Genomic DNA, 24,889 nt, shown 5'->3' with positions numbered 1-24,889 from the left:
TTTTTTTTTCACCAAACATTGGTACGTTTATTGAACATTATTAACAGCTTTTAAAAAGGATATATAATACGCAAAATTCTTCGCAAAGAAGGCATCACGCATCAATTCCGCATGGCTGCCACTTCCGTCTTGTGGTGTTTATTATATTCCATGTTCCTGTGGCCACGTATATATCGATACAACTGATCGTTTCGTCAAAAGACAAATCTAAAAGTATCGAATATGCATTAGATTTGACATTTTCTCCAGTCTGTTGTTGCAGAAGATTACCAATAAACCGGACATCTCATATTGTTTGCAAAATTCACATTCTTTCCAAAAATCCTCACTTCTATTTTAGAAATATCCGAAGAGCGGTATAAATTTGAAGATATCCTGCACACCAACTGCACGGCCTCCAGAACAGAGATTTGCGTCATAAATAAACACTACCAACAGTATGCCCCAAAATTATCTAAATTCAGTTATTTTAAAAACTCGTTCTGCAGTTAAGCGGTGTTATCGAATTAAAAGAACATTTTGAAGTTGTACACAACTTATTTGAGGTTATGTTTTCTAAGATTGTTATTTTAATATTTAGTAAAAAAAATCTATTCTTAGAACAACATATTGCCTCTCAATTTGATTGTAATTAGTATTTATTCATTTTGATTCAAATTTTTAATTTAAATGATTTATAATATATCGCCTATCTAGCGAGAAAGTACTATATTACAACGAGCGTTAAGGTAGTACACACGAGGCGAATAAGTTCCTCAGAAGTATGTGTATTATCTCACTCGCAATTTACCATTATTATTGTTCTGAAGCTATTTTCTTGTGGCATTTGAAAGTAATTACTATTTAAATGGGAATAAGCCACAATTAAAGGTTAAATTACGTTTATTGACGTTTCAATTTCCACAGAACGATTTCCGAAGTGAAAATTGAAACGTCAATAAACGTGATTTAACCTTTAATTGTGGCTTATTCCGATTTAAATAGTAATTACTTTACCATTATTAATTAAATTTCAAATAATAGTGTACATATACGACTGTTTCTAGGCTATATAACAAGTTTATTCAATCTGAAGGTTTGTTCCCTGCCAATTCAACTGTCTAGTGTATCGTACTCATTGCTTGTGTCTGTCATTGGTCAATTGTAGTAAATATAGCGCAATTAATTAACGTTAACAAAAGGTGAAGTGTATGTGTATTATTTTTAAATTCAACAAAGTAAAACGACGTATAAAAGCTGTAAATAGTACACTATATCTAAATTACATGTTTTTACGACGCATGGTTTTAAAACTATTTCTTTATAATCAAAATAGAGCATTTGGCAGTATTTATAATATCACTTTCATTAAACATAACCTCAAAATTGTTTGCCTTTTTGCTACAAAGTGCGGGGAGTTTTATTACATGTGAGAATTAGTTTTATTTTTAAAGTATTTATTTCCTAATTGATAAAAATTAAATAATTCAATTGAAGTTAACAAACTCAAGACAGATGAAATGATAAATGATGACATATGACAGTTAATACTTTTCATTCAAATATATTCAACTGAAATACTGACGTCATCATTACTGAGATGCGATAAAATGTGTGCTATACCTTCTAATAAAATAACAACAACGAACCTTTGAGATGCTGCAATATTTTACTGTAGAACTTGTAATGGCAACTAGAGCAACTTTTAAGATTCGCATTTGAAGATCCGAATCACCACATAAATTCATATGCAGTGACGAAGTTTCAAGAAAGATTGTACAAAATGTATCATGCAGATCCATGAAATTCATTCACATCTACGTCTCGTCTTCGAATCGAATCAATTTTTTCAAAAACTCGACACACATCCGTGGCTCTCGCCACTTACTCATGACATAAAATAAATCTTTTACAATAACATGGACGTTTGTTTTACTTTTACTGTAGATATATCGATAGCAAGCCACCTTAACAATCTGATTTGTGGATCCGAATGATGATCAACAATTATTGAAGAGCACATTGTTGGATTAGATCGCGGTGCTCGGATGTGAATTTATCAAATAAATGCATGAAATTCGTTTCATTCTAAAGGTGAATCGGTCAACTCTTTCAAATACCCAGCTCACATCTGAATTAATCGAATTATAAGGACTAAAGTTTAAATGACTACCGAAAAGATAAGTTGGCAAGACTGAAAAGTTAGCATTATTAATAAATATAACTCTTATAAAAATTCCGTTTCTTAAAATAAAGATCATGCAAAATTTTTCAACATATGTGTAATGTTGTAATGTTTATATAAAAAAACAATTATATTTGATATACGTTAGAGAATCAGAATAGTAAATAAAATATGTACAAAAAGACTGTACGTTAAGAACAAAACTAGTGTCAGTTTGATATTAAGTTTAAGAACGTTGTAACACAACTTGAAATATAACAAAGCACCTAAAATAAAATCACAGCAAAGAAACAGTCCGAGAAATGCATTAGCACGGATGATCATCTTTCCCACAGCAGATCCGTTGAACGAAGAATCGTCAAATAGAGTGGAGAGAGTGGGAAGCAGGTCATATCTAGTCTCTGTTCACGTGTAATTGTTTTAACGCGCTTTTTCTTGGCTGTGATTAGATTTTAGGGCACGAGAGAAAATATATAAACGAGATGTAACGACAAAATAACCACTAATGTCTCTACAGAATGTGAAGCTTTCTCTTTTCACTTAAACCCATCCACTCTTGTAGATAAATAAGTCCATTCGCTTCGCTCCATGTCCTTTGCGAACGATTGTTTTGCCGAAATATTTTTCAATGTTTCAAAAATGCAGCAAACTCCAATGAAACTTAAAAACTACTTCTGCAATTTAGCTCGTATTAAAAGTCGTATATGGTCATTTTTGATCACATACGCATGTGTTCGCAGTTCTTTAGGTTCGTCAAATAAAATCAAGAATACAGTGAACATCTAAAGTATCTCCCCAACTATTTTTGGAACTGGACTAAGGCACCTTTTCAAGATTTTTGAGTAACGTAATCGTTAAAATAGCGGGCATGCGTCATTTTGTAGGAATATAAATAATATTAAATTGGATCATATGGCAAATAATACATCGTATGCCTTGTTAGTATATTCCCAGATTTTTGCGCGATTCTATAGCGTCGTTTTAAAATGGCGACCATTCATGTTGAATGGCTACAAGTCAATATAATATGGCTATATTCAATAATAATATTGTATTCTTTAGTTTTTATAGGAAACGCTCGAACGGGTCAATTAATTTTTCCAATTTTCCATATTCTGCGCCATGACACCATAGCCATTTTTCTTACATGTAAATATATAACAAGTGATAAATCATTTGAAAGCTCTTGTATCACTCTGTATGTCACTAGAGACAAGAAAGAATTATTTTTTACAGGGGGATGTGTCATATATTCACACTAAAAAGTGCGAGGATAATTGAATAGATCTTTTCAGAAAAAACACGAGACAATTTTAGGCAATATTGACATTTCTTCATAAATCCGTTTTTTATACGTCAACGCACCATTCTAAGCAGAAACGACATCAGTCTCAATTTGCTGTAATAAACTACAGCTTAATATAAATAAATGAGTCAACGACTGATGTTGTTTCGGCGTGGAATTGTCATTTGCAAACAAAACGATCAAGATGGCTGCAATAAATGGCACGAATAATGATCTGAATTTAGAAAAGAGTAAAAAATGAGGTAAAAAAGACAATTATAAGTCAAAAATTATTAAGAAAGCGAGGCTGTATGGGGAAGAATATGAAAATTATAAAGGTAATGTTGTACCTGCAAGAAAAGCAGACTGTCGATAAGTTTTAAGGTTAAGATAGTTTTAAAACGTAAAATTATTATATATTTTTTGTATTTGTCGCTTGAAGTGCTTTTAAAAAGTTAATGCGGATATAAGGGCTGAAATACTTGCCAAATTCAGAAGCAAGCTTACCAAGAATTCACAAGATTCATACTTACAAGGGCTTATGGGAAAGTGTGAAGTAAAACAGAGACCACATCGAAATGAATCAAATGAATATATCATTAGTTACTCCGTGACAGGCTCGGGAGGCAAAATTATTGTTTGCAAAAACGCTTTCATGAGAATTCACACTGTGAGTCATGAAAGAATTCGAAGACCTTCTAAGCTTCTTGTACAAGGAAAAAGCACCACTAGATAAAAGTGAAAAAAATTTTTCAGGGAATGCTAAATCTGAAAATTTAATAGAACAGATTAAGACTCATATTGGGAGTTTTTCCACTAAGATTTCACATTACACAGGGAAAGAGAAGACAAAAAATTAAATGTGCGAATTATGTATAACCTATTTTGTGCCAAATTTCCTGATAATAATTCAGTGAAGTATAAATTATTTTTAAGATTTTCCAGGAACATTTTTCTCTATCTTTTGAACGTCCACATGTAGATACTTGCTGCGAATGTGGATGATTAAAAATAAAAATTAAGAGTCAATCTTCAAAAGAGACAGCGAAGCGCGTGGTCGTTGCGGAATTATTTTATACAAATTCACTTTAACCGATAATACAGTAAGTAATTAAAATTAACCAAGTAATTAAAACGATTATGGAGAACTCCAGTGCAGTTTACCGTGCCTTTTACTACAACGAAAGGTTTTCTGCGAATTTCATTAATCGTTTAAAGGTGTAAGCTGGTTGAATGTACTGTAGATGGAATGAATAATATGTTGGATCTAGTTTCTTAGAAACGTGGCATTTATTTACTAGAGGTTGCCAAGCTTATTTCCTGGTATAGATCTCTGTAGCAAGTTAAACTTAATTTTTTTATCGGATAGAAAATCATATTTAAATATTAAATAATCATAGGATTTGTTTCAGAAATGTTTATGTGTTTCACCATGGTCCAAACAATCTTTTCGTTTTCTTCATTTATATAGGTACTAATTTGGAAATTACATCATAGGTTTTTTAAAATAAAATATATTGTCTTATGGCTACTATACTCGCAATAATGCCACGAAATGTTGGCACACATGCATCTACCTGCAAAATTATCCGAACTTTAGAAGCCTACGCGGCGAATAAAATTGTAACAGCAGTTACGGCCTAGTTTTTGAAATATGAGAATTATTTTGATACATTATGGTACCGTATAGTATTTTTCGACGAAAATTGGATTTAGTTCAACGTTATACCTGTGGTTACTCGGTTATTCCGTAACTAATTCAAATATTTTTTATATTAACGGTATTACTTCATTCGGAATCCCTTTTGTAAATTCAATTACGGCCACACCGACGATATTGGCGGATATAGCATAAAAAGTTGGATAAGATGATCACTCCAACTCAAAATCGCTAAAAAAAGTTAGTTACAACGTTATTCTATGCAGGGGTCGATGTGATACGCAAATCGTTTCATAAACAATGTGTTTTGAGAAACACCAGATGGGAGGTCTGTAGGACGGCCTAGAAAAAGGTGCAGTCAGAGAGGATCTGGAGAAAATGGGAGTGAAACAATGGGAAATAGTGGCACAGGACCGACTAACATGGAAGGAATAGTAAAACGCGGCAAAAACTCAACAAGATTTGTAACGCCATTGCTGTTGATATTGATGAAGACTTTAGACATTGCATCTAGAAAGGAATGCACGTTGCACTCTCATTTTTAAGCCAAAAAAATAAGAAAGATATTGAAAAAGTTTATATAATACAATAAACCGGTCGATTTAAGTGTGACACACTAATAAAATTTTTCACAATCGAATAAAAGTGTTCTTACTGACAGAAATGTGTTAATCAATCCGGCCTACTCGTCTCATTCGAGTTTTATCTATTCCCAAGGTCAAATCTGCATTAACAGAAACAAGATTTTATCATTTAGACACGAAAAGACACTTCATAGAACATTTCCAATATTATTTTAAATAATGAACAGTTAAAATCGAATGAAGAAAATAATAACTACGAAATAAAGTAAAATAATATTTACAGCATCAATTCTTTTAACGCTCCCACCTACTGTCCCCAAAGTCACATATGTATTAAAAAGAAATATTTTAGGCCGTTTAAACAGACATTTAATAGAACCCTTCTTCGAATAATGAAGAATTATCGTTGAACATTACAGTGGTAAAGGAACGGTATAGGTTGAAGAAGAAAATACGATTTCGATAAAAAAAAATTATTTGAGAATCAGTCCGTTATTTTGTGCCACATCTCTTACTTCTCTACCTCACAATACAACTAATAATATAACTAAAACAGTCTGATAGCAATTCATGCTCTCTAAAGCACCAATGTGTGCATTTGGGCCCCGAATTGAACATTTTAAATTAAATAAGAAAACAATGCACAGTTCGATTTGTATCCCATAGAAATTTACAAATGTTACTGTAAATATTAAAGTAATCCCCTAACAAGAATGATATATGACAATAATTTCGGTCTGTTGTACAGATTTGTACCAAATGTATATAAAATAAACATCTCCTTCCTATAAGGGTGAATAAAACACTAAACTATTTAGTCTATGAAGTTATAAGTTCATACACAATACAATTATTTTCGCAAATAACGACACGATTAGTTATCTTCATCTTCATCTTTATCATCATCATTCTGTTCCAAATCTTTATCATCATCATTCTCTTCCAAATCTTTATCATCATCATTCTGTGTCAAATCTTCATCGGACATTTCTTCTTCCTCTTCTTCGACGGGTTTTTTAGTTTCCTCCATTTTCTTTACTTTTTCTTTTTTCTTTCGCTGCGAAGTACTCGTTTCTGATTCTTCGCCTGTGATATGGACTTCTTTAACTTCTTTTGGAACGGGTACAATTCGGGGTTTTCTCTTGTAAAGCTCCTCGTCGTCTGAATCTTCTTTGTAACAAACTGTCCTTCCTCCTCTTTGCCTTGTAGACCGGGTAGAAACTTCAGGTACGGGTTGTGATTGGTCGTCGTTGTCTTCATCTTTTAACCTTTCGTGTCCTAAAAGTTAAAAAAAATTACAAAAAAATAATATGGAAAAAACATAAATAGTGGGTATTTACTCATAAATTCGTTAACTTTGATAAGAAAAATTCAGGTTTAAGGCATACGGTTTTCATTCTCTCTAAGGGAAAAATTCACTCATCCTAAATATAATAGTATCAAAATGATTTGAGGTCTGTCCGTATTAAAAAGCCCTAGGTGCACTGGTATACTGGACCATTTTCCAAAAATGTTCTTATGCATCCGTACATCGTGAAGAGTGTCTTTTAAGGTTGTTATTAATATTATTGATTCATGTATTTAGAGATATGTATGCAAGTAATGACCAATAGTTGTTTTGGTATTTTGTTGAAAGCAATAAAATAAACTATTCGCAGTATTTTAGGTTGGTTTAAATTAACCAAAACTTTGTAATATTAATAAAAAAAACGGGTGTGGTAGTCCAGTGGGACTGCCGGTGGAAGTTACACTTCTATACACGCATTCGCCGTTACAAATTTATTTGGGAGTCAATCTGCACAATCATTACATATGTAATTCTATAGGTAAGACATAGCAGAAAGAGAAACAGAATTAATAACAACTTACTAACAATGAAGGATTGAATCAATATTTTGATGAAAATGTATATTTTTATTTTCATATATGTATGAAAGGAGTTGAATGCAAAAATTTTTTACACATACTCTGCAGTAAAATTCATTGTTTATTTTGTTATTAATATAATAATACAATACAAATTAAACTGCAATATTCATAAGTATTTAAAAATGACAATAATATACATAAAAAAAATACACTACAATACAGTGCAACATAATTCCATATAATAATACAATACAAATTAAAATGCAATATCCATAAGTATTTAAAAATGACAATAATGTAATAATATTAATAAAAAAGTCCTCCCCGACTGGGAATCGAACCCCGGTCTCCCGCATGACAGGCGGGGATACTGACTACTATACTACCGAGGACATGACACAAACATATTTCAAAATTGACAGTTCTGGATCATACAGTGATTTATTGAGATTATTATTTTGAAATACAAAAGACTAATATAATTATGAACATTTAATAAATAATACAAAACATATCACATAAATAATAATATTAATAAATATTTTATTATATGTATAATATTATATGTATATATATATATATATCTTTATATAATATATATGATATTAAATTATATATACAGAAGGAACATTTTTATATTCGAGAGAGGAAGAGAGATAAAATATATCTTCTGTCTCTCTCTTACTCATTATCTTACATATGTAATGATTTCACAGATTCACTCCCATACAAATTTCCAACGTGGAGCGCGCGTATAGAAGTATAACTTCAAATGTCGGTAGTTTTGAATTAAGATACGCGTGCATATCGAAGTATCCAGCGCGCCGATCAAGCTATTGAAGGTTAAGAGGAACACTTTTCATCCCGCTTATGGGAGAATTTTACAGCGAAGGCGTATAGTCGCGGATATTAAGAGACTTTATTAGGTGATTCCCAATTTACGTCGTGAGGGACTCTGATATTTGGGTATTTCAATTGTTAGAGACTAATCTTCAAAACTGTTAGAGACTAATAGCATGAAATATCGATTTTTAGTTTGGCAACAAATGAGACATTTGAAATATGCCTAAAAAAGGCTGAATTTAAACTTTCAGTTTTTTAAAAGTAGTGATGGTAGCCGACCGAAGGGCCAGTCGCGCTCTTAAAAAATTCAACAAAATTTCAAAATAGAGCGCTTGGAAAAAATGACGTATCTCGGGTTCTACTGCACCAACTTTGCTATTTCTTTTTTTATACTGGGGTACAACGTTAAAATAATAACATTTATCGTATTTTCATTGCAAGATTATTCAAAACAAAGTAACTAATGTTTTCGGGATGTACAAATATTTTCTTAAATCGCCTTTTTATTGTCATTTTTTTAATTATTTATTTAAAATATAATTATATTAAATAAATGTTATTTATAAACATTATTAAATTGTTATTTATAAACAATTTTCCATATAGTCCTATTAAATTTGAACAAATAAGTCTTTCAGTATTAAAAAAATATTTTTAGAACAAAAATCGTATCGTAAAACGAAAAATTGTTTATAAATAACAATTTAATAATAACAATTATTTAATATAATTATATTTTAAATAAACAAATAAAATGATAACAAATAAAATATTTGTAATGTAATGTGTAAAATAAAATATAAACGGCATTATTTTAACGTTGTACCCCAGTTTAAAAAAAGTAATAGCAAATTTTGTCCAGTAGAACCACAGATATGTATTTTTTTCTGAGCGGTCTGTTTTGAAACCGTGTTTGATTTTTTGGATAGCGCGGCTGGCCCTTCAGTCGGTTACCCTCACTGATTTTACTAGAGTCGGAACGGAAATTACTCTTTGATAACAACACTCCTGTTTAAACAATTGTCAATAATTTTATTTGCTAAAAGTTTTGTTAAAAACGTTGACTTTTCTTACAAAAGATTCGTTATTTCAGCCCTTAATGTTAAAATTAACGTAACTGATTTAAAAAGGGTTGGTCCCTAAGTGTTGTAGAACCTTTTTTCTTCAAAGTTGTGTTTTTAATCAGTTTTCCAAATATTTAATATTATTGTATTGTATAACTAAGAAGTTATTGTAAATGTTTATAAACTTAAAAAGTGCTATTTATTATTAAATAGTAATTTATAAAAATTGTTTAAACTTTTTTTTCATGGGTTATTAGTATACGTCTTAAAGAAGAAAATAACAATGTTCAAAAACAGCGAAGTTTACTTACCTTTTCCGTTGACTTCTTTTTTTGCCTTTTTCCTACCCCTGGGCTTTTTATTTTCTTTTGGCGCGGCAATTTTCTCTTCTTTCTTAGTCATCTCCTCATCATCATCAATATCTGAAACATGTGCATCGTCATTTGCTACATTATTCTCTAAATCTAAATCTTCATCTTCTGTTTTCTTAGTTCTTTTTCTTCCAACTGCTTTCTTCTTTTGTTTTTGAGGTGTATTCACATTTCTGCCTTTCGGTCTACCTTTCTTCTTTTTAGGCACCTCTTCTTGATCGGATAAGTCGTCTAAATTTTCTTTCTCGTCCTCTGATCCATCTTCCTCGATATCTAGTTTGGGAATTTTATTCTTAGAAGAAGCCGGTGCATTTTCGCTTTTCCTTTTGTTTGGAGAGGTCTTAGGAGATTTACTGTCAGATACAGAAAACTGGAATGGTTTACCAAGAGCATCTCCACCAGTTATACCAGACAAAAATATTTTTCTGATAGTTTTGTAGTCAGGTGTAGAATTGTGTTCTAACGATAGGAGGCAATTTAAAAAGTCGACAATGGGACCTGAAAAAGTAAGTAAACATTGTAGATGTTAAGGCGATTACCATCACTACAGAATTGATATAATTTGAGTTATTGCGAATTTGCTATTAATATGAAGCAATGTATATATATAAAGTGAAAGACGTTCACATACCTGATGGCGATCTTTTATCAAAACAAGCTTTGATGAATTTAGGTACACTGGACATATATTCTTCTTTAGATTTTTGAACATCTTCAGGATTTTTCAAATCATTTTCCCACGGCAAAACGCATCCAAGCCATTGAATCAAATTATAAGCTAGGGTTTCCAAATCACCACGTTTGGTTTGAACTAAAAAATAAATTAATTATGTTTCTACTAAGGACAAACTGTCAACACTTCACTGATTGCATGCATATTATTTCTAACGACTCTTGTTTGAAATCAGGCAGATTTAAATTTTTCTCCATCAGCATATATTTCTGTAGAAAGAATAGAGAATAAACCAAAGTTTGTTGGTCATATAAATTTGTTGTAAAAAACATCGAGAATTAAAATAAATAAAGCTTTTTAGCATATATCTTTGTAACTAACAATCATTGAAAACATGTTAAGAACTTTTCATTAGAGAGTAGATTTAGAAAAAGTGTTTATATATACATTTGTAAAAAAAAAGGAATAATAGGCATTAAATAGTACTCTTACCTCCACTATGAGCATCTCTACTTAAATATTCAATTGTACCATCATGAGCTTTCTTGGGGTTAGGTTTAAACTCTTCCTCTTCATTAGATTTGCAGGTTAAGCCAAAATCTGCCAAGTACACTTGTTTGTTCTGTGTAGCCTTCGTAACTCCCATCAGGATGTTAGATCCTTTAATATCAGAATGTACATAGCCTCTACTGTGAATGTATTCTAAAATGTCCAGCTGCAAAAAATTATCATTTAAAACTCGTAAACTGCTAAAACTAAAAAGTTACATTTCTTTGTAAGTAGCAAAATTATCAAACGGTTTATTATCATAAGTGAATAAAAACAAAAAAAAAAGAAAGATCTTACTTCACAGTTGAAGTGTGTAAATACTTAGTACCTAGGTATACTAAATGGAATAATTAATGATAGAAATATAGATATTAACAAACATATTCTGACAAAAAAACAAAAGGTACTGGAAATAAAACCACTTATTCAAAGCGGATTAATAAAAAACAAAACTAAAAATTTTCAAAGCAGTAATTAGTAATTACATATATAGTGCTGAAACAAAGTGCTTAACACAGAAAGGCTTGACACATACAGAAAAATAATTTTAAGAATAACAGATCCAATACACCTGGTAATGATTCATTAAGAAAATGTATGGACCACGAAAGTGAAACTTTGAAATAAGACATCATTATATTTATCAAGGCACAAAGCTCAGATAGATATAACATCTAAAAAGGTGAAATCCAGAAGTAGTTATTAAAAAAATTATCCAACGGAGAAGAGTGATAGATAGGCCAAAAAAGGTCCGAAATGAGATGGGAGGATCAGATAGTTAAGGACATTTGAAAGCTTGGATTCAAAAGCTGGAGAACTTATATGTTAAGACAGGAATGAGGAGGAGGAAGACTGAGGATGACTGTGATTGTGCAAATTATACAACCAATTGAAAAACCAAAGAAATCAAGTATACTCTAGGATTTTAGAGTACCCGATATAACAACAATGAACAATGTGAAACAATTTAGGACAATTTAGGGCTCTACTTGGAGAGAAAGATCATCCATGCTTTAGTTTTGCATAGATTAATAACGGACCAGGACGAAGCAAACAAAGCAGTCTCAATCATCCAGAAACTATGGAATTGAATCGCCCAGCAAGGACTTTAAAAGGTCCATAGAACGAGCATTTGCGACGCAGTGGCAAAAGGTTTAAGTGCTTGTGCTGAAGCAAGGTCTCCACGGGAAAGCGACTGAAAGGGGCTCAAGGAAAGCTGTTCAAACCTATCCGAAAGCCACATAGATGAAGCTTATACACACAACACCTCTTCACAACACCACAAGAGAGCTAACTTTTCGTCCACACCTCTCTGCACAAACTTTTATCAGTACACCTGCATTAAAAAGGCTGACTCATCTGACACAAGACATTTCTCCATGTTCTTCTGTCCAATGAGCATACTTCTTTTTTGCCCAAAAAGTATTTTTTTTATCAGAGTCTCCCTTCAGGTTCAGTTTGCTCTTTTCCAAAATGGGAATTTGTCTTCGTTTTTCTCCCATTTCCCCTTCAACAGAACTTCAACTGATCCAATTTCCCTTTATTCCCTGGCGTCGTGGATTTGTACTCACTAAGCGTAATTACTATTTTCTTCTTCTTGGCCTGACATCCATGATTTATATCTATATTTTATGAGATTTTGTTTGATATCCGAGAAGGCTTTTAAAAATCCCATAATAGAATCAAAAATCGCTATCATAAGCAAAATAAGTGAGCATTGTTAGATCCTTATGTAATTCGTTGGAAATTTAGTAACCCATTGTTTCTCATCTCATAATTATTTTATCACTTACTTAAAAATAGTTACAGATACTTTGAAAATCTCACTTGAAAACTACATTTACATTGAAATAGCTGTGATGACATTTTGTTAAAATTTACAAAATTGTATTCTTCAGTGTTTTATATATTTTAACTACGCAAAGAAAAAGAAACAAACTGGAAATCTAAAATATTTACTCTTCAAATTCTGCTCACATAGATGACCTATTAAGTATTACTTACCAACTGAACTGCTAGTTTGAACACCGTAGCTGCTGGGAAATGTCTGTCGTTTTCCAAAAAGGTTTTCCACAGATCTGTACCAAATTTCTCCATTACAAGAAATCGATACTTCTCACCATTCAATTCGTGAGATCCAGATCCGTGATATACTGGCATTCCAAATGTTTTCAAACCTTTTTGATTTTTGAAAGCTTCCACTAAAATACAAAAACATTTGCAAATCTAACACTAACTCATAAAACATTCAGAAATGTTTACGTTTCATTTTATTGAATCTCTATTTATTTATTTTATTCTGCCAAATTCCTTCTTTGTAACTTGCTCTGTAGTGCTTTATTAAGGAGCAAGCACGCAGTAGAATTTTTAAAACATTCAATTTTTTTATTGGCGTAAAAGATGCTTTGTACCCTATAAATCAGTGTTTTAAAAATTTTTTTAGCTCGGGGACCCTTTTTGACAAACAAATTTGGCCACCCCCTTGTCTTATTATCACCAGTTCATTCGCCATTTAATAACATTGCCAAATCAAGGAGAAGATCTAATACGCAGTCTAAGATTTGGTACAGTTGTTTAATAGAGAAAAATGTTTTTACTTGCGCCATCTATGAGCCACTTACACAATTTCATTATTACGTTTTCCTTCTCTACTTAACCAAGAGAAGGTGCTACATTTTTCTGGAACTGTAAATTCGATTTTATATAAGCGGGAAAGCCTGTAAACAAAAAACATAGCATTGTCCTGCTGTAGTAAATTGGTACATAAGTTATTTGTATTACTTTTGTTTTTTTCATTTTTACTATATTATTAGACATGGTTAAATTTAAAAAAAAAATCGTTAAATGAAAATAATAAGAGGAAAAACAGATTGAAAATATGAAGCCTTCGAAACTACTTTGAGATTTAAGTAGCAAACATCCAGACAAAAAGAGAAGCCTATAAATCTCTTTGGAAGAAAGCTAAGGTTTCCTCGCAATTACAAGCGATTATTTCATCATGAATCACTACAAATGAAAAATCATTACTAGCACCATACAGTTGCATATCGCATAGGAAAAACCAGTATGCCACATCCAATTGCTGAATATTTGATTCTGCCTGAAGCTGTTGAAATAGAAAGTGAAAAAGAGGCTGAAAAAATAAAAACTAAACCCCTTTCTAATAATAGTATCCAAACAAGAATAAGTGACATGATAGAGATAAAAATTGTACATACTCTACGGATATTTCTGTGTCCAATTTATAACATTTATAAGGTCAAACCTAAAAAAGGGCATCACAGAAGATATTTTATTTTGTTCTCCACTAGAAACCAATACTAGTCAATGTGATATTTAGTAGTATCTTACAAAGTACTTTGTAAGAGGCCCAACCTCTGCTCTTCCACTATCAAAAAATAGACTTATTTTTTGGAACAATGAACAATAAACGGTAAATGTCTTTTCATTGAAAATTCATAATCAAAAGACACGACAAAAAGCCCTTTTTGTAGCACTGAGAAAAACTATTGACCTCTGTAAAGTCGATTCGGGTCGGAGTTATAATAAACAAAACTAAATGACGCCAGTGCTTGGACTAATTTTTGAAAAAAATTAAAAGAAAATAAGAATCTGTATTTGAAATTGTAGTAGTAAGCGTGTATTGCTGTCTGTTTATTATCGAAAGTAGCTTATCATATCCGGAATAAAAACCGGACGTTGATAAAATAGTAATTAGAGCAAATTTATTGGAATTTAATGGAATGGAAAACATTGGTTGGTGCAATGACTGCTAGTCTATCTAACAATTACCGTATTAAATTACAAATAGTATATATATAAAGGTATACACTGGTCGAAAGGGACGATTTTAGTACAGCAAAACAATTAACTGTTTAAAAATATAGCATTGTATATTAGGTACATGTAAAACATAAAGGTGGGTACACATACACATATGCGAGCCGAACTGTTTGCGAACCGTTTGGGAACCCTATATACGTTTAATTTGTACGGGGAACGAACCGCTTGCGAGCTGTTCGTTCGTCGCTCGTCACGAACCACGGCTTGTCGGTTTTTGGGAGGAGCGCAAAGGATATTCGCGTTCAATGTGGACGGTCTTCGCAGCGATATTGTCTGTTCGTGTCGCCGTATCGAGATTGTGTGACTTGTTCCTAGTTTGAATTTACTGTATATTTTTAGTTTTCCATGACGGCACACTGGTCCGAAAATAAATGTATTGAACTTTTTGACTTATATCAGAACAAGAGGATACCTGGGGATCCGAAAGACCGTGTCCATTTTCAAAAAACAAAGATGATGCATGGCGCAAAATAGTTGACAATGATCATGCCACCAGAACAGAAGATTGTAAACGGAAAATGATAACAATATTGGCATCGTTTAGGCACGAAAAGAAAAAGGTTTCTATAAATTATATTTCAGCAAATTGTGTTAAAAAAAATTAATAAAATAAATTATATGCAAGCAGCCCGCGAACAGTTCGGCACGCATATGTATGCCCATCTTTAGAATATGAAAAAGAGGGCATAGCTAGTCAGTTAAAATTAAGGCAATTACAATTAGAAGAAATGCAACCAGTAAGAGTAAACCAGGGAATGAAAAAAGATTAAACAGAAGCCAGTAGAATAGTTCGAAGAATTGGTTAAGAAACTGAGTGTATCAGAAAGAAGACCATAAGAAAATAACCGTTATGCCCTCGAGAAAGCAGTCAACATACAAGAATTATATAAGCCAAAAGAACGAACAAAAATATATCAACCACCTGCAATGCTTGTAGATGGAGTTGAAAACTTAGCCTTCTTCTTCTTCTTATGTGGAGGCTGGCTAGTACAATTGCAAACACTCCTCTGTCTTCAGCTGTTTTAATTAGCTGTTTAAAATTTAAACCTGTCCATTGTCGGATGTTTCTTAGCCATGATAATCTTTCCCTTCCTGGTCATCTTTTTCTCTCAATCTTTCCTTTCACTATTAGTTGAGCATATTGATACTTATTATTTCTAAGTATGTGGCCTAGGTATGATCTTTTTTTAACGTTTACTATGTTGAAAATTTCTCATTCCTTGCCTATTCTCTACAGCACTTCTTCTTTAAGATATGCATGCAATGTCCATGAAATCGAGGATTCCCCAGTAGATCCACATTTCAAATGCCTCAAATTTACTTACTGTTTATGTCTTAAGGGTGCACATTTCAACTGCATAGAGAAGAGTAGACCAGATGTAGCATTTTAATAAATGTAGTAAATTTTGAGTTTTATTCGAGAATCACATAGCAATCTTTTGATTTTTTTGATAGATTTTCCAGCCTGTTCTATTCTCAATTGTATTTCTAGATCCGGATTTAGCCTGCTATCGATCCAGCATCCCAGGTACTTAAATGTGTTGACCTGTTCTAAAATGTGTCCGTTTATTGTGCAAGGTTGAGATACATCTTGGTTTTTTTTTTGTATTGACATCACTTTGGTTTTCTTAATGTTTATTTTCGTACCAAATTTCTCGCAGATCGAGTTGATCCTGTCGATAAGTCATTGTAGATCCTAGTCAGAATAAGCAATCATCACTGTATCAACTGTGTATCTGATTGATACACAGTGAATTGATATTCACCTTGGCACCATACTTGGAATCATCCAGTGCCTCTTTAAATATAAACTCGAAATAAAGATTAAATAGCAAGAGTGACCAAACACATCCTTGTCTAACTCCTCTCCTAATTTCTAATTCTACTGACATGGAACCTTGGCGTTTTGGTTCCAGTACAAGTTTTTAGTAGTTTGATGTCCTTCGCATCTAAACTGACTTCTTGCATTATGTTGTGCCTTACCTATCAAATGGTTTTTCGAAGTAAAAAAAAACATGTTGGTCATAGCATTTTTGTGTCAGAACTAGTAACCTGAATAGTGGTTCTCTCGTTCCCATCACGGCTCTGAATCCAAACTGATCATCTCTGATGATTGTTTCACACTTTTATAGATTCAGTTATGTACGACTTTTAATAGAACTTTTACAGCGTGACTCATAAGGCTTGTCAGACAGAACTCATTGATTGTGTGAAAACAATATTATTATTTATAATATCCAGAAATCGAATTCAAGGGCATCTGCAAGAAGAATTGAAGGGGATATGACAAAGGTTAAGTCAATTTGATACTTGGTTGACCACAATATACAAGTTTAAAAGTCATTAGAGTCAGTAAGAATCAGAAAATGATAATATTGTGATACCTATTTTAAAAAATAAAAACAAACTTGCTTCTTCTAATGTTAAAATTAGTTATGATGCCACTTTTCTACAAATAAAATATCTTAATGAAGTTCACACCAATTTAGCAGACAGGATGTCAAAAGGTGAAAAAAATCTCACCATGAGGTATATTAGAGATATATCAAAAATAGTGCTACAGAAACAAAAACTAAATTTAAAGGGTAGTTTTCTAAGGATAAGAGAACAACTAACGATATACTATCAGAATGTCAGAGGAATTATAACCAGACTTAGATGAAAAAGTAGAAATGGCCATGAATTACTCATTTTTACTGAGTCATGGTTGTGTAATAGTATCAGAGATGAAGAATTGGGACTACAGAATCATGACATATTTCAAAAGGATAGCTTTTCCATAAATATTAATAAAATAATTCGAGGAGGAGTATTTATTGCTGTAAAAAATGTTATTCATCTAGGTCATTGTATTACCACATTGGAAGAATTATTTGTTGAAGTTCACACACCTAATGAATGGCTCATAGTAAGTACAGTATACTTCTTACGAGAATCATTTTATTAGTATTGAATATGTCCATAACAACTTTCTCAAACATAAGTTCATTCTAAAAGGTGATTATAATTTGTCTTCAATCTGTTTAACTGTCTTAAATATCATCAAAAGATTTTTACAGCTTATTTAGTGGCTGGTTTCAATGTTTTCACCGATGATGGTCTGATAAGACATAAAACATTCTGATAAAATTGTAATCCTTTTTGAAAATTTCATTTTTATTAAATTTTAAATATATATCATTTTACACTAGAAGTATTCTACTTTACTGTAAGTTTATTTAAACTATGATATACAGTCAACCACTGGAATCCTTCCTTTTTATTAGCATACAATTTGTCAAGATTAAAAATTTTCAACCTAGTGAAATTTTACTTAAATCAGGTATACCACAAGATAGATGCTTAGAGACTTATCTTTTTAATATAATTATTGTTAAAGAAATTAAATCTCAATTAGCCATCTCACAATTCCTATTACTTGCTGATGATCTAAACGTCTATAGAATCTTTTAATTCTATAGATTTTTAGATTGTGAGAAAATTCCAATTGATCTAGATGTCTAGATAATATTGTGGAGTGATGCAACCAGAACCAAATGGTTATTAATGTAGAAAAGTGTCATTTATAGGATCACTAGAAGAATGAATAGCCTCTCTTATAATTACAATTTAGCTGATAAACTGCTTAAAGTGATAAGAGATCTAGGTGTTAGGATAACAATATTGGCATCGTTTAGGCGCGAAAAGAAAAAGGTTTCTATAAATTATATTTCAGCAAATTGTGTTAAAAAAAATGAATAAAATAAATTATATGCAAGCAGCCCGCGAACAGTTCGGCTCGCATATGTATGCCCATCTTTAGAATATGAAAAAGAGGGCATAGCTAGTCAGTTAAAATTAAGGCAATTACAATTAGAAGAAATGCAACCAGTAAGAGTAAACCAGGGAATGAAAAAAGATTAAACAGAAGCCAGTAGAATAGTTCGCCGACGAAGAAGAATTGGTTAAGAAACTGAGTGTATCAGAAAGAAGATCATAAGAAAATAACCGTTATGCCCTAGAGAAAGCAGTCAACATACAAGAATTATATAAGCCAAAAGAACGAAAAAAAGTACATCAACCACCTGCAAAGCTTGTAGATGGAGTTGAAAACTTAGCCTTCTTCTTCTTCTTATGTGGAGGCTGGCTAGTACAATTGCAAACACTCCTCTGTCTTCAGCTGTTCTTATTAGCTGTTTAAAATTTAAACCTGTCCATTGTCGGATGTTTCTTAGCCATGATAATCTTTCCCTTCCTGGTCATCTTTTTCTCTCAATCTTTCCTTTCACTATTAGTTGAGCATATTGATACTTATTATTTCTAAGTATGTGGCCTAGGTATGATCTTTTTTTAACATTCACTGTGTTGAAAAGTTCTCATTCCTTGTCTATTCTCTACAGCACTTCTTCTTTAAGATATGCATGCAATGTCCATGAAATCGAGGATTCCCCAGTAGATCCACATTTCAAAGGCCTCAAATTTACTTACTGTTTATGTCTTAAGAGGGCACGTTTCAACTACATGGAGAAAAGTCGACCAGATGTAGCATTTTAATAAATGTAGTAAATTTTGAGTTTTATTCGAGAATCACATAGCAATCTTTTGATTTTTTTGATAGATTTTCCAGCCTGTTCTATTCTCAATTGTATTTCTAGATCCGGATTTAGCCTGCTATCGATCCAGCATCCCAGGTACTTAAATGTGTTGACCTGTTCTAAAATGTGTCCGTTTATTGTGCAAGGTTGAGATACATCTTGGTTTTTTTTTTGTATTGACATCACTTTGGTTTTCTTAATGTTTATTTTCGTACCAAATTTCTCGCAGATCGAGTTGATCCTGTCGATAAGTCATTGTAGATCCTAGTCAGAATAAGCAATCATCACTGTATCAACTGTGTATCTGATTGATACACAGTGAATTGATATTCACCTTGGCACCATACTTGGAATCATCCAGTGCCTCTTTAAATATAAACTCGAAATAAAGATTAAATAGCAAGAGTGACCAAACACATCCTTGTCTAACTCCTCTCCTAATTTCTAATTCTACTGACATGGAACCTTGGCGTTTTGGTTCCAGTACAAGTTTTTAGTAGTTTGATGTCCTTCGCATCTAAACTGACTTCTTGCATTATGTTGTGCCTTACCTATCAAATGGTTTTTCGAAGTAAAAAAAAACATGTTGGTCATAGCATTTTTGTGTCAGAACTAGTAACCTGAATAGTGGTTCTCTCGTTCCCATCACGGCTCTGAATCCAAACTGATCATCTCTGATGATTGTTTCACACTTTTATAGATTCAGTTATGTACGACTTTTAATAGAACTTTTACAGCGTGACTCATAAGGCTTGTCAGACAGAACTCATTGATTGTGTGAAAACAATATTATTATTTATAATATCCAGAAATCGAATTCAAGGGCATCTGCAAGAAGAATTGAAGGGGATATGACAAAGGTTAAGTCAATTTGATACTTGGTTGACCACAATATACAAGTTTAAAAGTCATTAGAGTCAGTAAGAATCAGAAAATGATAATATTGTGATACCTATTTTAAAAAATAAAAACAAACTTGCTTCTTCTAATGTTAAAATTAGTTATGATGCCACTTTTCTACAAATAAAATATCTTAATGAAGTTCACACCAATTTAGCAGACAGGATGTCAAAAGGTGAAAAAAATCTCACCATGAGGTATATTAGAGATATATCAAAAATAGTGCTACAGAAACAAAAACTAAATTTAAAGGGTAGTTTTCTAAGGATAAGAGAACAACTAACGATATACTATCAGAATGTCAGAGGAATTATAACCAGACTTAGATGAAAAAGTAGAAATGGCCATGAATTACTCATTTTTACTGAGTCATGGTTGTGTAATAGTATCAGAGATGAAGAATTGGGACCACAGAATCATGACATATTTCAAAAGGATAGCTTTTCCATAAATATTAATAAAATAATTCGAGGAGGAGTATTTATTGCTGTAAAAAATGTTATTCATCTAGGTCATTGTATTACCACATTGGAAGAATTATTTGTTGAAGTTCACACACCTAATGAATGGCTCATAGTAAGTACAGTATACTTCTTACGAGAATCATTTTATTAGTATTGAATATGTCCATAACAACTTTCTCAAACATAAGTTCATTCTAAAAGGTGATTATAATTTGTCTTCAATCTGTTTAACTGTCTTAAATATCATCAAAAGATTTTTACAGCTTATTTAGTGGCTGGTTTCAATGTTTTCACCGATGATGGTCTGATAAGACATAAAACATTCTGATAAAATTGTAATCCTTTTTGAAAATTTCATTTTTATTAAATTTTAAATATATATCATTTTACACTAGAAGTATTCTACTTTACTGTAAGTTTATTTAAACTATGATATACAGTCAACCACTGGAATCCTTCCTTTTTATTAGCATACAATTTGTCAAGATTAAAAATTTTCAACCTAGTGAAATTTTACTTAAATCAGGTATACCACAAGATAGATGCTTAGAGACTTATCTTTTTAATATAATTATTGTTAAAGAAATTAAATCTCAATTAGCCATCTCACAATTCCTATTACTTGCTGATGATCTAAACATCTATAGAATCTTTTAATTCTATAGATTTTTAGATTGTGAGAAAATTCCAATTGATCTAGATGTCTAGATAATATTGTGGAGTGATGCAACCAGAACCAAATGGTTATTAATGTAGAAAAGTGTCATTTATAGGATCACTAGAAGAATGAATAGCCTCTCTTATAATTACAATTTAGCTGATAAACTGCTTAAAGTGATAAGAGATCTAGGTGTTCAATTAGATTCTACACTGAATTTCTGCTCTCATTTATGAGTATGTGAATAACCAGGCATTTAAAATGTTAAGACTTCATCATTGGAATTTCTAGATGTTTGCATGATTGATATATTTCCTTGGTTAGATTTTTTCTTGAATACTGCTCGGTGGTTTGGTCACCTACATATCAAATAAATATTTCCAATCTTCACAAAGTCCAACATAAATTTATTAGATACCTATTTAAATTTTAAACTACACAGGCCTTTAAGTGAATGTTCATACTCTGAGATAAAGAAATTTCAAAATGTTTTAGTCAAGTTTCATAGGTGTAATTTTAGTTAACATTCTCCAATGAACAGAATGATTCTAAATGATAATAAAATAGACCTTGATTTATTACTATGTGATTCAGAGAATGTTTGTAAACATTAAAACATGTAAAACAAGTGTAAGGTGAGTATTGAAATTTTTCAATTTGTAATTTACTATCTTACTACACATTTTATTTACTGCTTATATTTTTTGGTTTAATGTATCATTTTGTAATATCTTGTATATACAATTGGGTGGTACCAGTTAATAAATAAAGATGAATAACTGTATCATCATGGGCCAGTATCCTACTTGCCAACACTATATCTTGCTTGTAAAACTGGATCATCCAATGTATCCATTAATGCTCCATTCATTGTGTCATATTTTTGTTAAAGTACTAGTCACAATGATCATTTTCTTTCAAAAAATGTAATAAAGGATACTTGAATGGCTTTTACTTATGGTCTTCAACAAATCTAAAGGATGTAAAGCTAAGTCATGTTCTGCATGGTGCCAAAATGCATTACAATAAGCTGTGAACTAAGCTGACATTTAAATTTAGATCACTCATAGTAGCCTGGACTTAAGAAATTTTGGGTTTAAATGAACCATATATTAAAAGTATAAGTTGTTAATGAATGCCTATCCATGTCTTTAGTTTGGTAATATTTGAAGACATAGTTTGAAGTTTGGGCTCTGCTTCTGTTGTACTCATTATAAATAAGTCATAAATTCAAATTTACCTCATGCCAATAATAATACACCATTTTATAGTACTTAATATGCGCATATTGAGATAACAAAAGAAATAATACTTAAAAATAATTTATCTTGACAAAACTAAGCAAACAATACAAATAACATTACTGAATGGCTTTTACTTATTACTTTTACTGAGTCATTAATGAAACAATAATCAAATTTGACAGTTTGCAAATACACATTATTATTTGTGTACACATTATTATTTGTCCTGAGAATCTCTGTTTGAAACTGAGTTTCACTTTAGTTATAGGGATCCTTAATACTATTTGAAAGACAATTGATTTCCTATTTTGCTGAAGGATTATGTATACTGTATTACTGTATACATTACAGGATATGTGTTTCATGTAAAATTATTGACTCAGTGTGGTTTAAAATTTACAAAATGGAGTACCACACATAAACATCAGGTATTTAGAAATCTGATGTCAGATTTTCAAGAGATATTAGTTGTACATAGTTACTTAAATGTTCAAAATCTTTTCTCTGATCTTAAAAAGAAAATGAAGAACAATGAATGGAAAAATACTGATTTTTGAGTATACAAAATCTTATTTGTATAAAATACATTTTTTTTTATATATAAGTGGAGACTTAATAATCATATACCTATAATTATTTGCAGAATATAAAAATACAATAATATATTCCATGAGATTAACAAAGTTAATAGTTTTACATGAAATGTAAATCGTAGTATATAATAGAATAAAATTCTATTATTATTTAATATAATTTAATTAGCTTACCATCTTCTGGTTTTCCATGTTTGATATAAAAGTGCATCTCCACAAAGAGAGGTCCATTTTCATGAGATTCCTGGAAAAAATTCTTATAATTTGTGATAAAATATTTATTAATCAGAATAAAATATTACACCTATATTTCTGTCTAAATTATCCTGTCACAAAATCCCTAGGATATCAAAGATTACTGGAATATTTTGTAGATTGTACAGAATGCTAACTAATGTACACCAATATAAACCAAGTTACAGAGTTAAAAATCCTATTTACTTGAATTTTTTGAAATTAGGAAACCATGTATTTTTTAATAAATTTTAAACATTTAATTTTTTATCTAAAATTAATCAAAAATATACCAAGTTTTGGTTAATAACAAATAATCAATTTCACAACAAATAATCAACAATAAATAAACTGTTGTGAAAATTGTTTAAATTTTACTAGGTATTGTTGTGTTTGAAGCACACACTGAGTTTCCATTACTGATGCTTTATAAACAGATTTGTAAACAGAAATATTTACTCACAATTTTTATAGCATATGGATATTTTGAGTCTTTACTGCCGTATTCCTTTGCAGAATATATTTCACCAAACCCGCCTTGTCCTATTGACGGCCCCAATATCCACTTTTTCTTAGCTACATCTTCAAGAACTTCACCCTCCGTAAACGGTTCTGGAAGTTTGTAACCATTGGCGGCTTTCTTTTTGAGAGATGCTTTGGGCATTTTACAAACAATATTAGTTTATAAAATGATGTTCTATTTATAAATGTATTAAAACACTTAACGTTACAATAAAAATATGCCCTACTGACAGCTAGGACTTCAGCTTCTAAAGTAATCGAAATCGCAAATTTCCTGTTTTTGTTATTACTAAAACATCGAACGAATCGAGTCAAGTGGTTCGAAATAATCGAATCTTTGAAATAATAATTTTCAAATACAATATAAAAAAAAACACAACTTTATTTTACCAAATATAATAATTAACAACCTACGGATAAATTTAGAAATTAAATATTAAGTGACCTTAAATCTAAAGCATTAATAGTTAATTTCAATAGGAATTTTCAGTTTCTAAACAATCGCCTAGCATTGTCATCACAGGATCTCGAAGTGTGAGCGAAAAATAATCGAAATATTCGGGAATAATCGGGTATGGGGTGCTATTTTTCCTGTTTACTTGTTGTTTTAAATAGACCTTTTTATCTTAAATTTTAAACGACTCAAATCGATAAAATGACGAAATTAATCAGGATATCATTTTGTATATATAATTATAAATTAATCTAATACCTTATATGCACACAATTCTTTTAATAAATAGTAGATCAGGTTGGAAATAGCATTTTTTAATAGCGTATTATAGTGGGTTTAGG

General features: G+C 31.3%; 1 protein-coding gene across 1 annotated transcript; it reads right to left on the bottom strand.

Annotated features, from left to right (window-relative positions):
• LOC140434193 (serine/threonine-protein kinase VRK1-like) lies at positions 1-24,351 on the bottom strand. The gene is made up of 7 exons (XM_072522275.1): positions 24,036-24,351; positions 23,513-23,582; positions 13,067-13,263; positions 11,006-11,228; positions 10,472-10,651; positions 9,781-10,338; positions 1-6,971 (listed from the first exon to the last, which is right to left on the bottom strand). The coding sequence occupies exons 1-7, from the start codon at positions 24,234-24,236 to the stop codon at positions 6,568-6,570; spliced, it is 1,833 nt and encodes a 610-aa protein (XP_072378376.1). The 5' UTR covers positions 24,237-24,351; the 3' UTR covers positions 1-6,567.
• Positions 24,352-24,889: the final 538 nt, after the last annotated feature.

This window comes from Diabrotica undecimpunctata, chromosome 2 (genome assembly GCF_040954645.1).
Source record: "Diabrotica undecimpunctata isolate CICGRU chromosome 2, icDiaUnde3, whole genome shotgun sequence".
NCBI lineage: Eukaryota > Metazoa > Arthropoda > Insecta > Coleoptera > Chrysomelidae > Diabrotica > Diabrotica undecimpunctata.
Note: the sequence above shows the minus strand (reverse complement) of the source record. Positions and strands in the feature narration are given on the sequence as shown.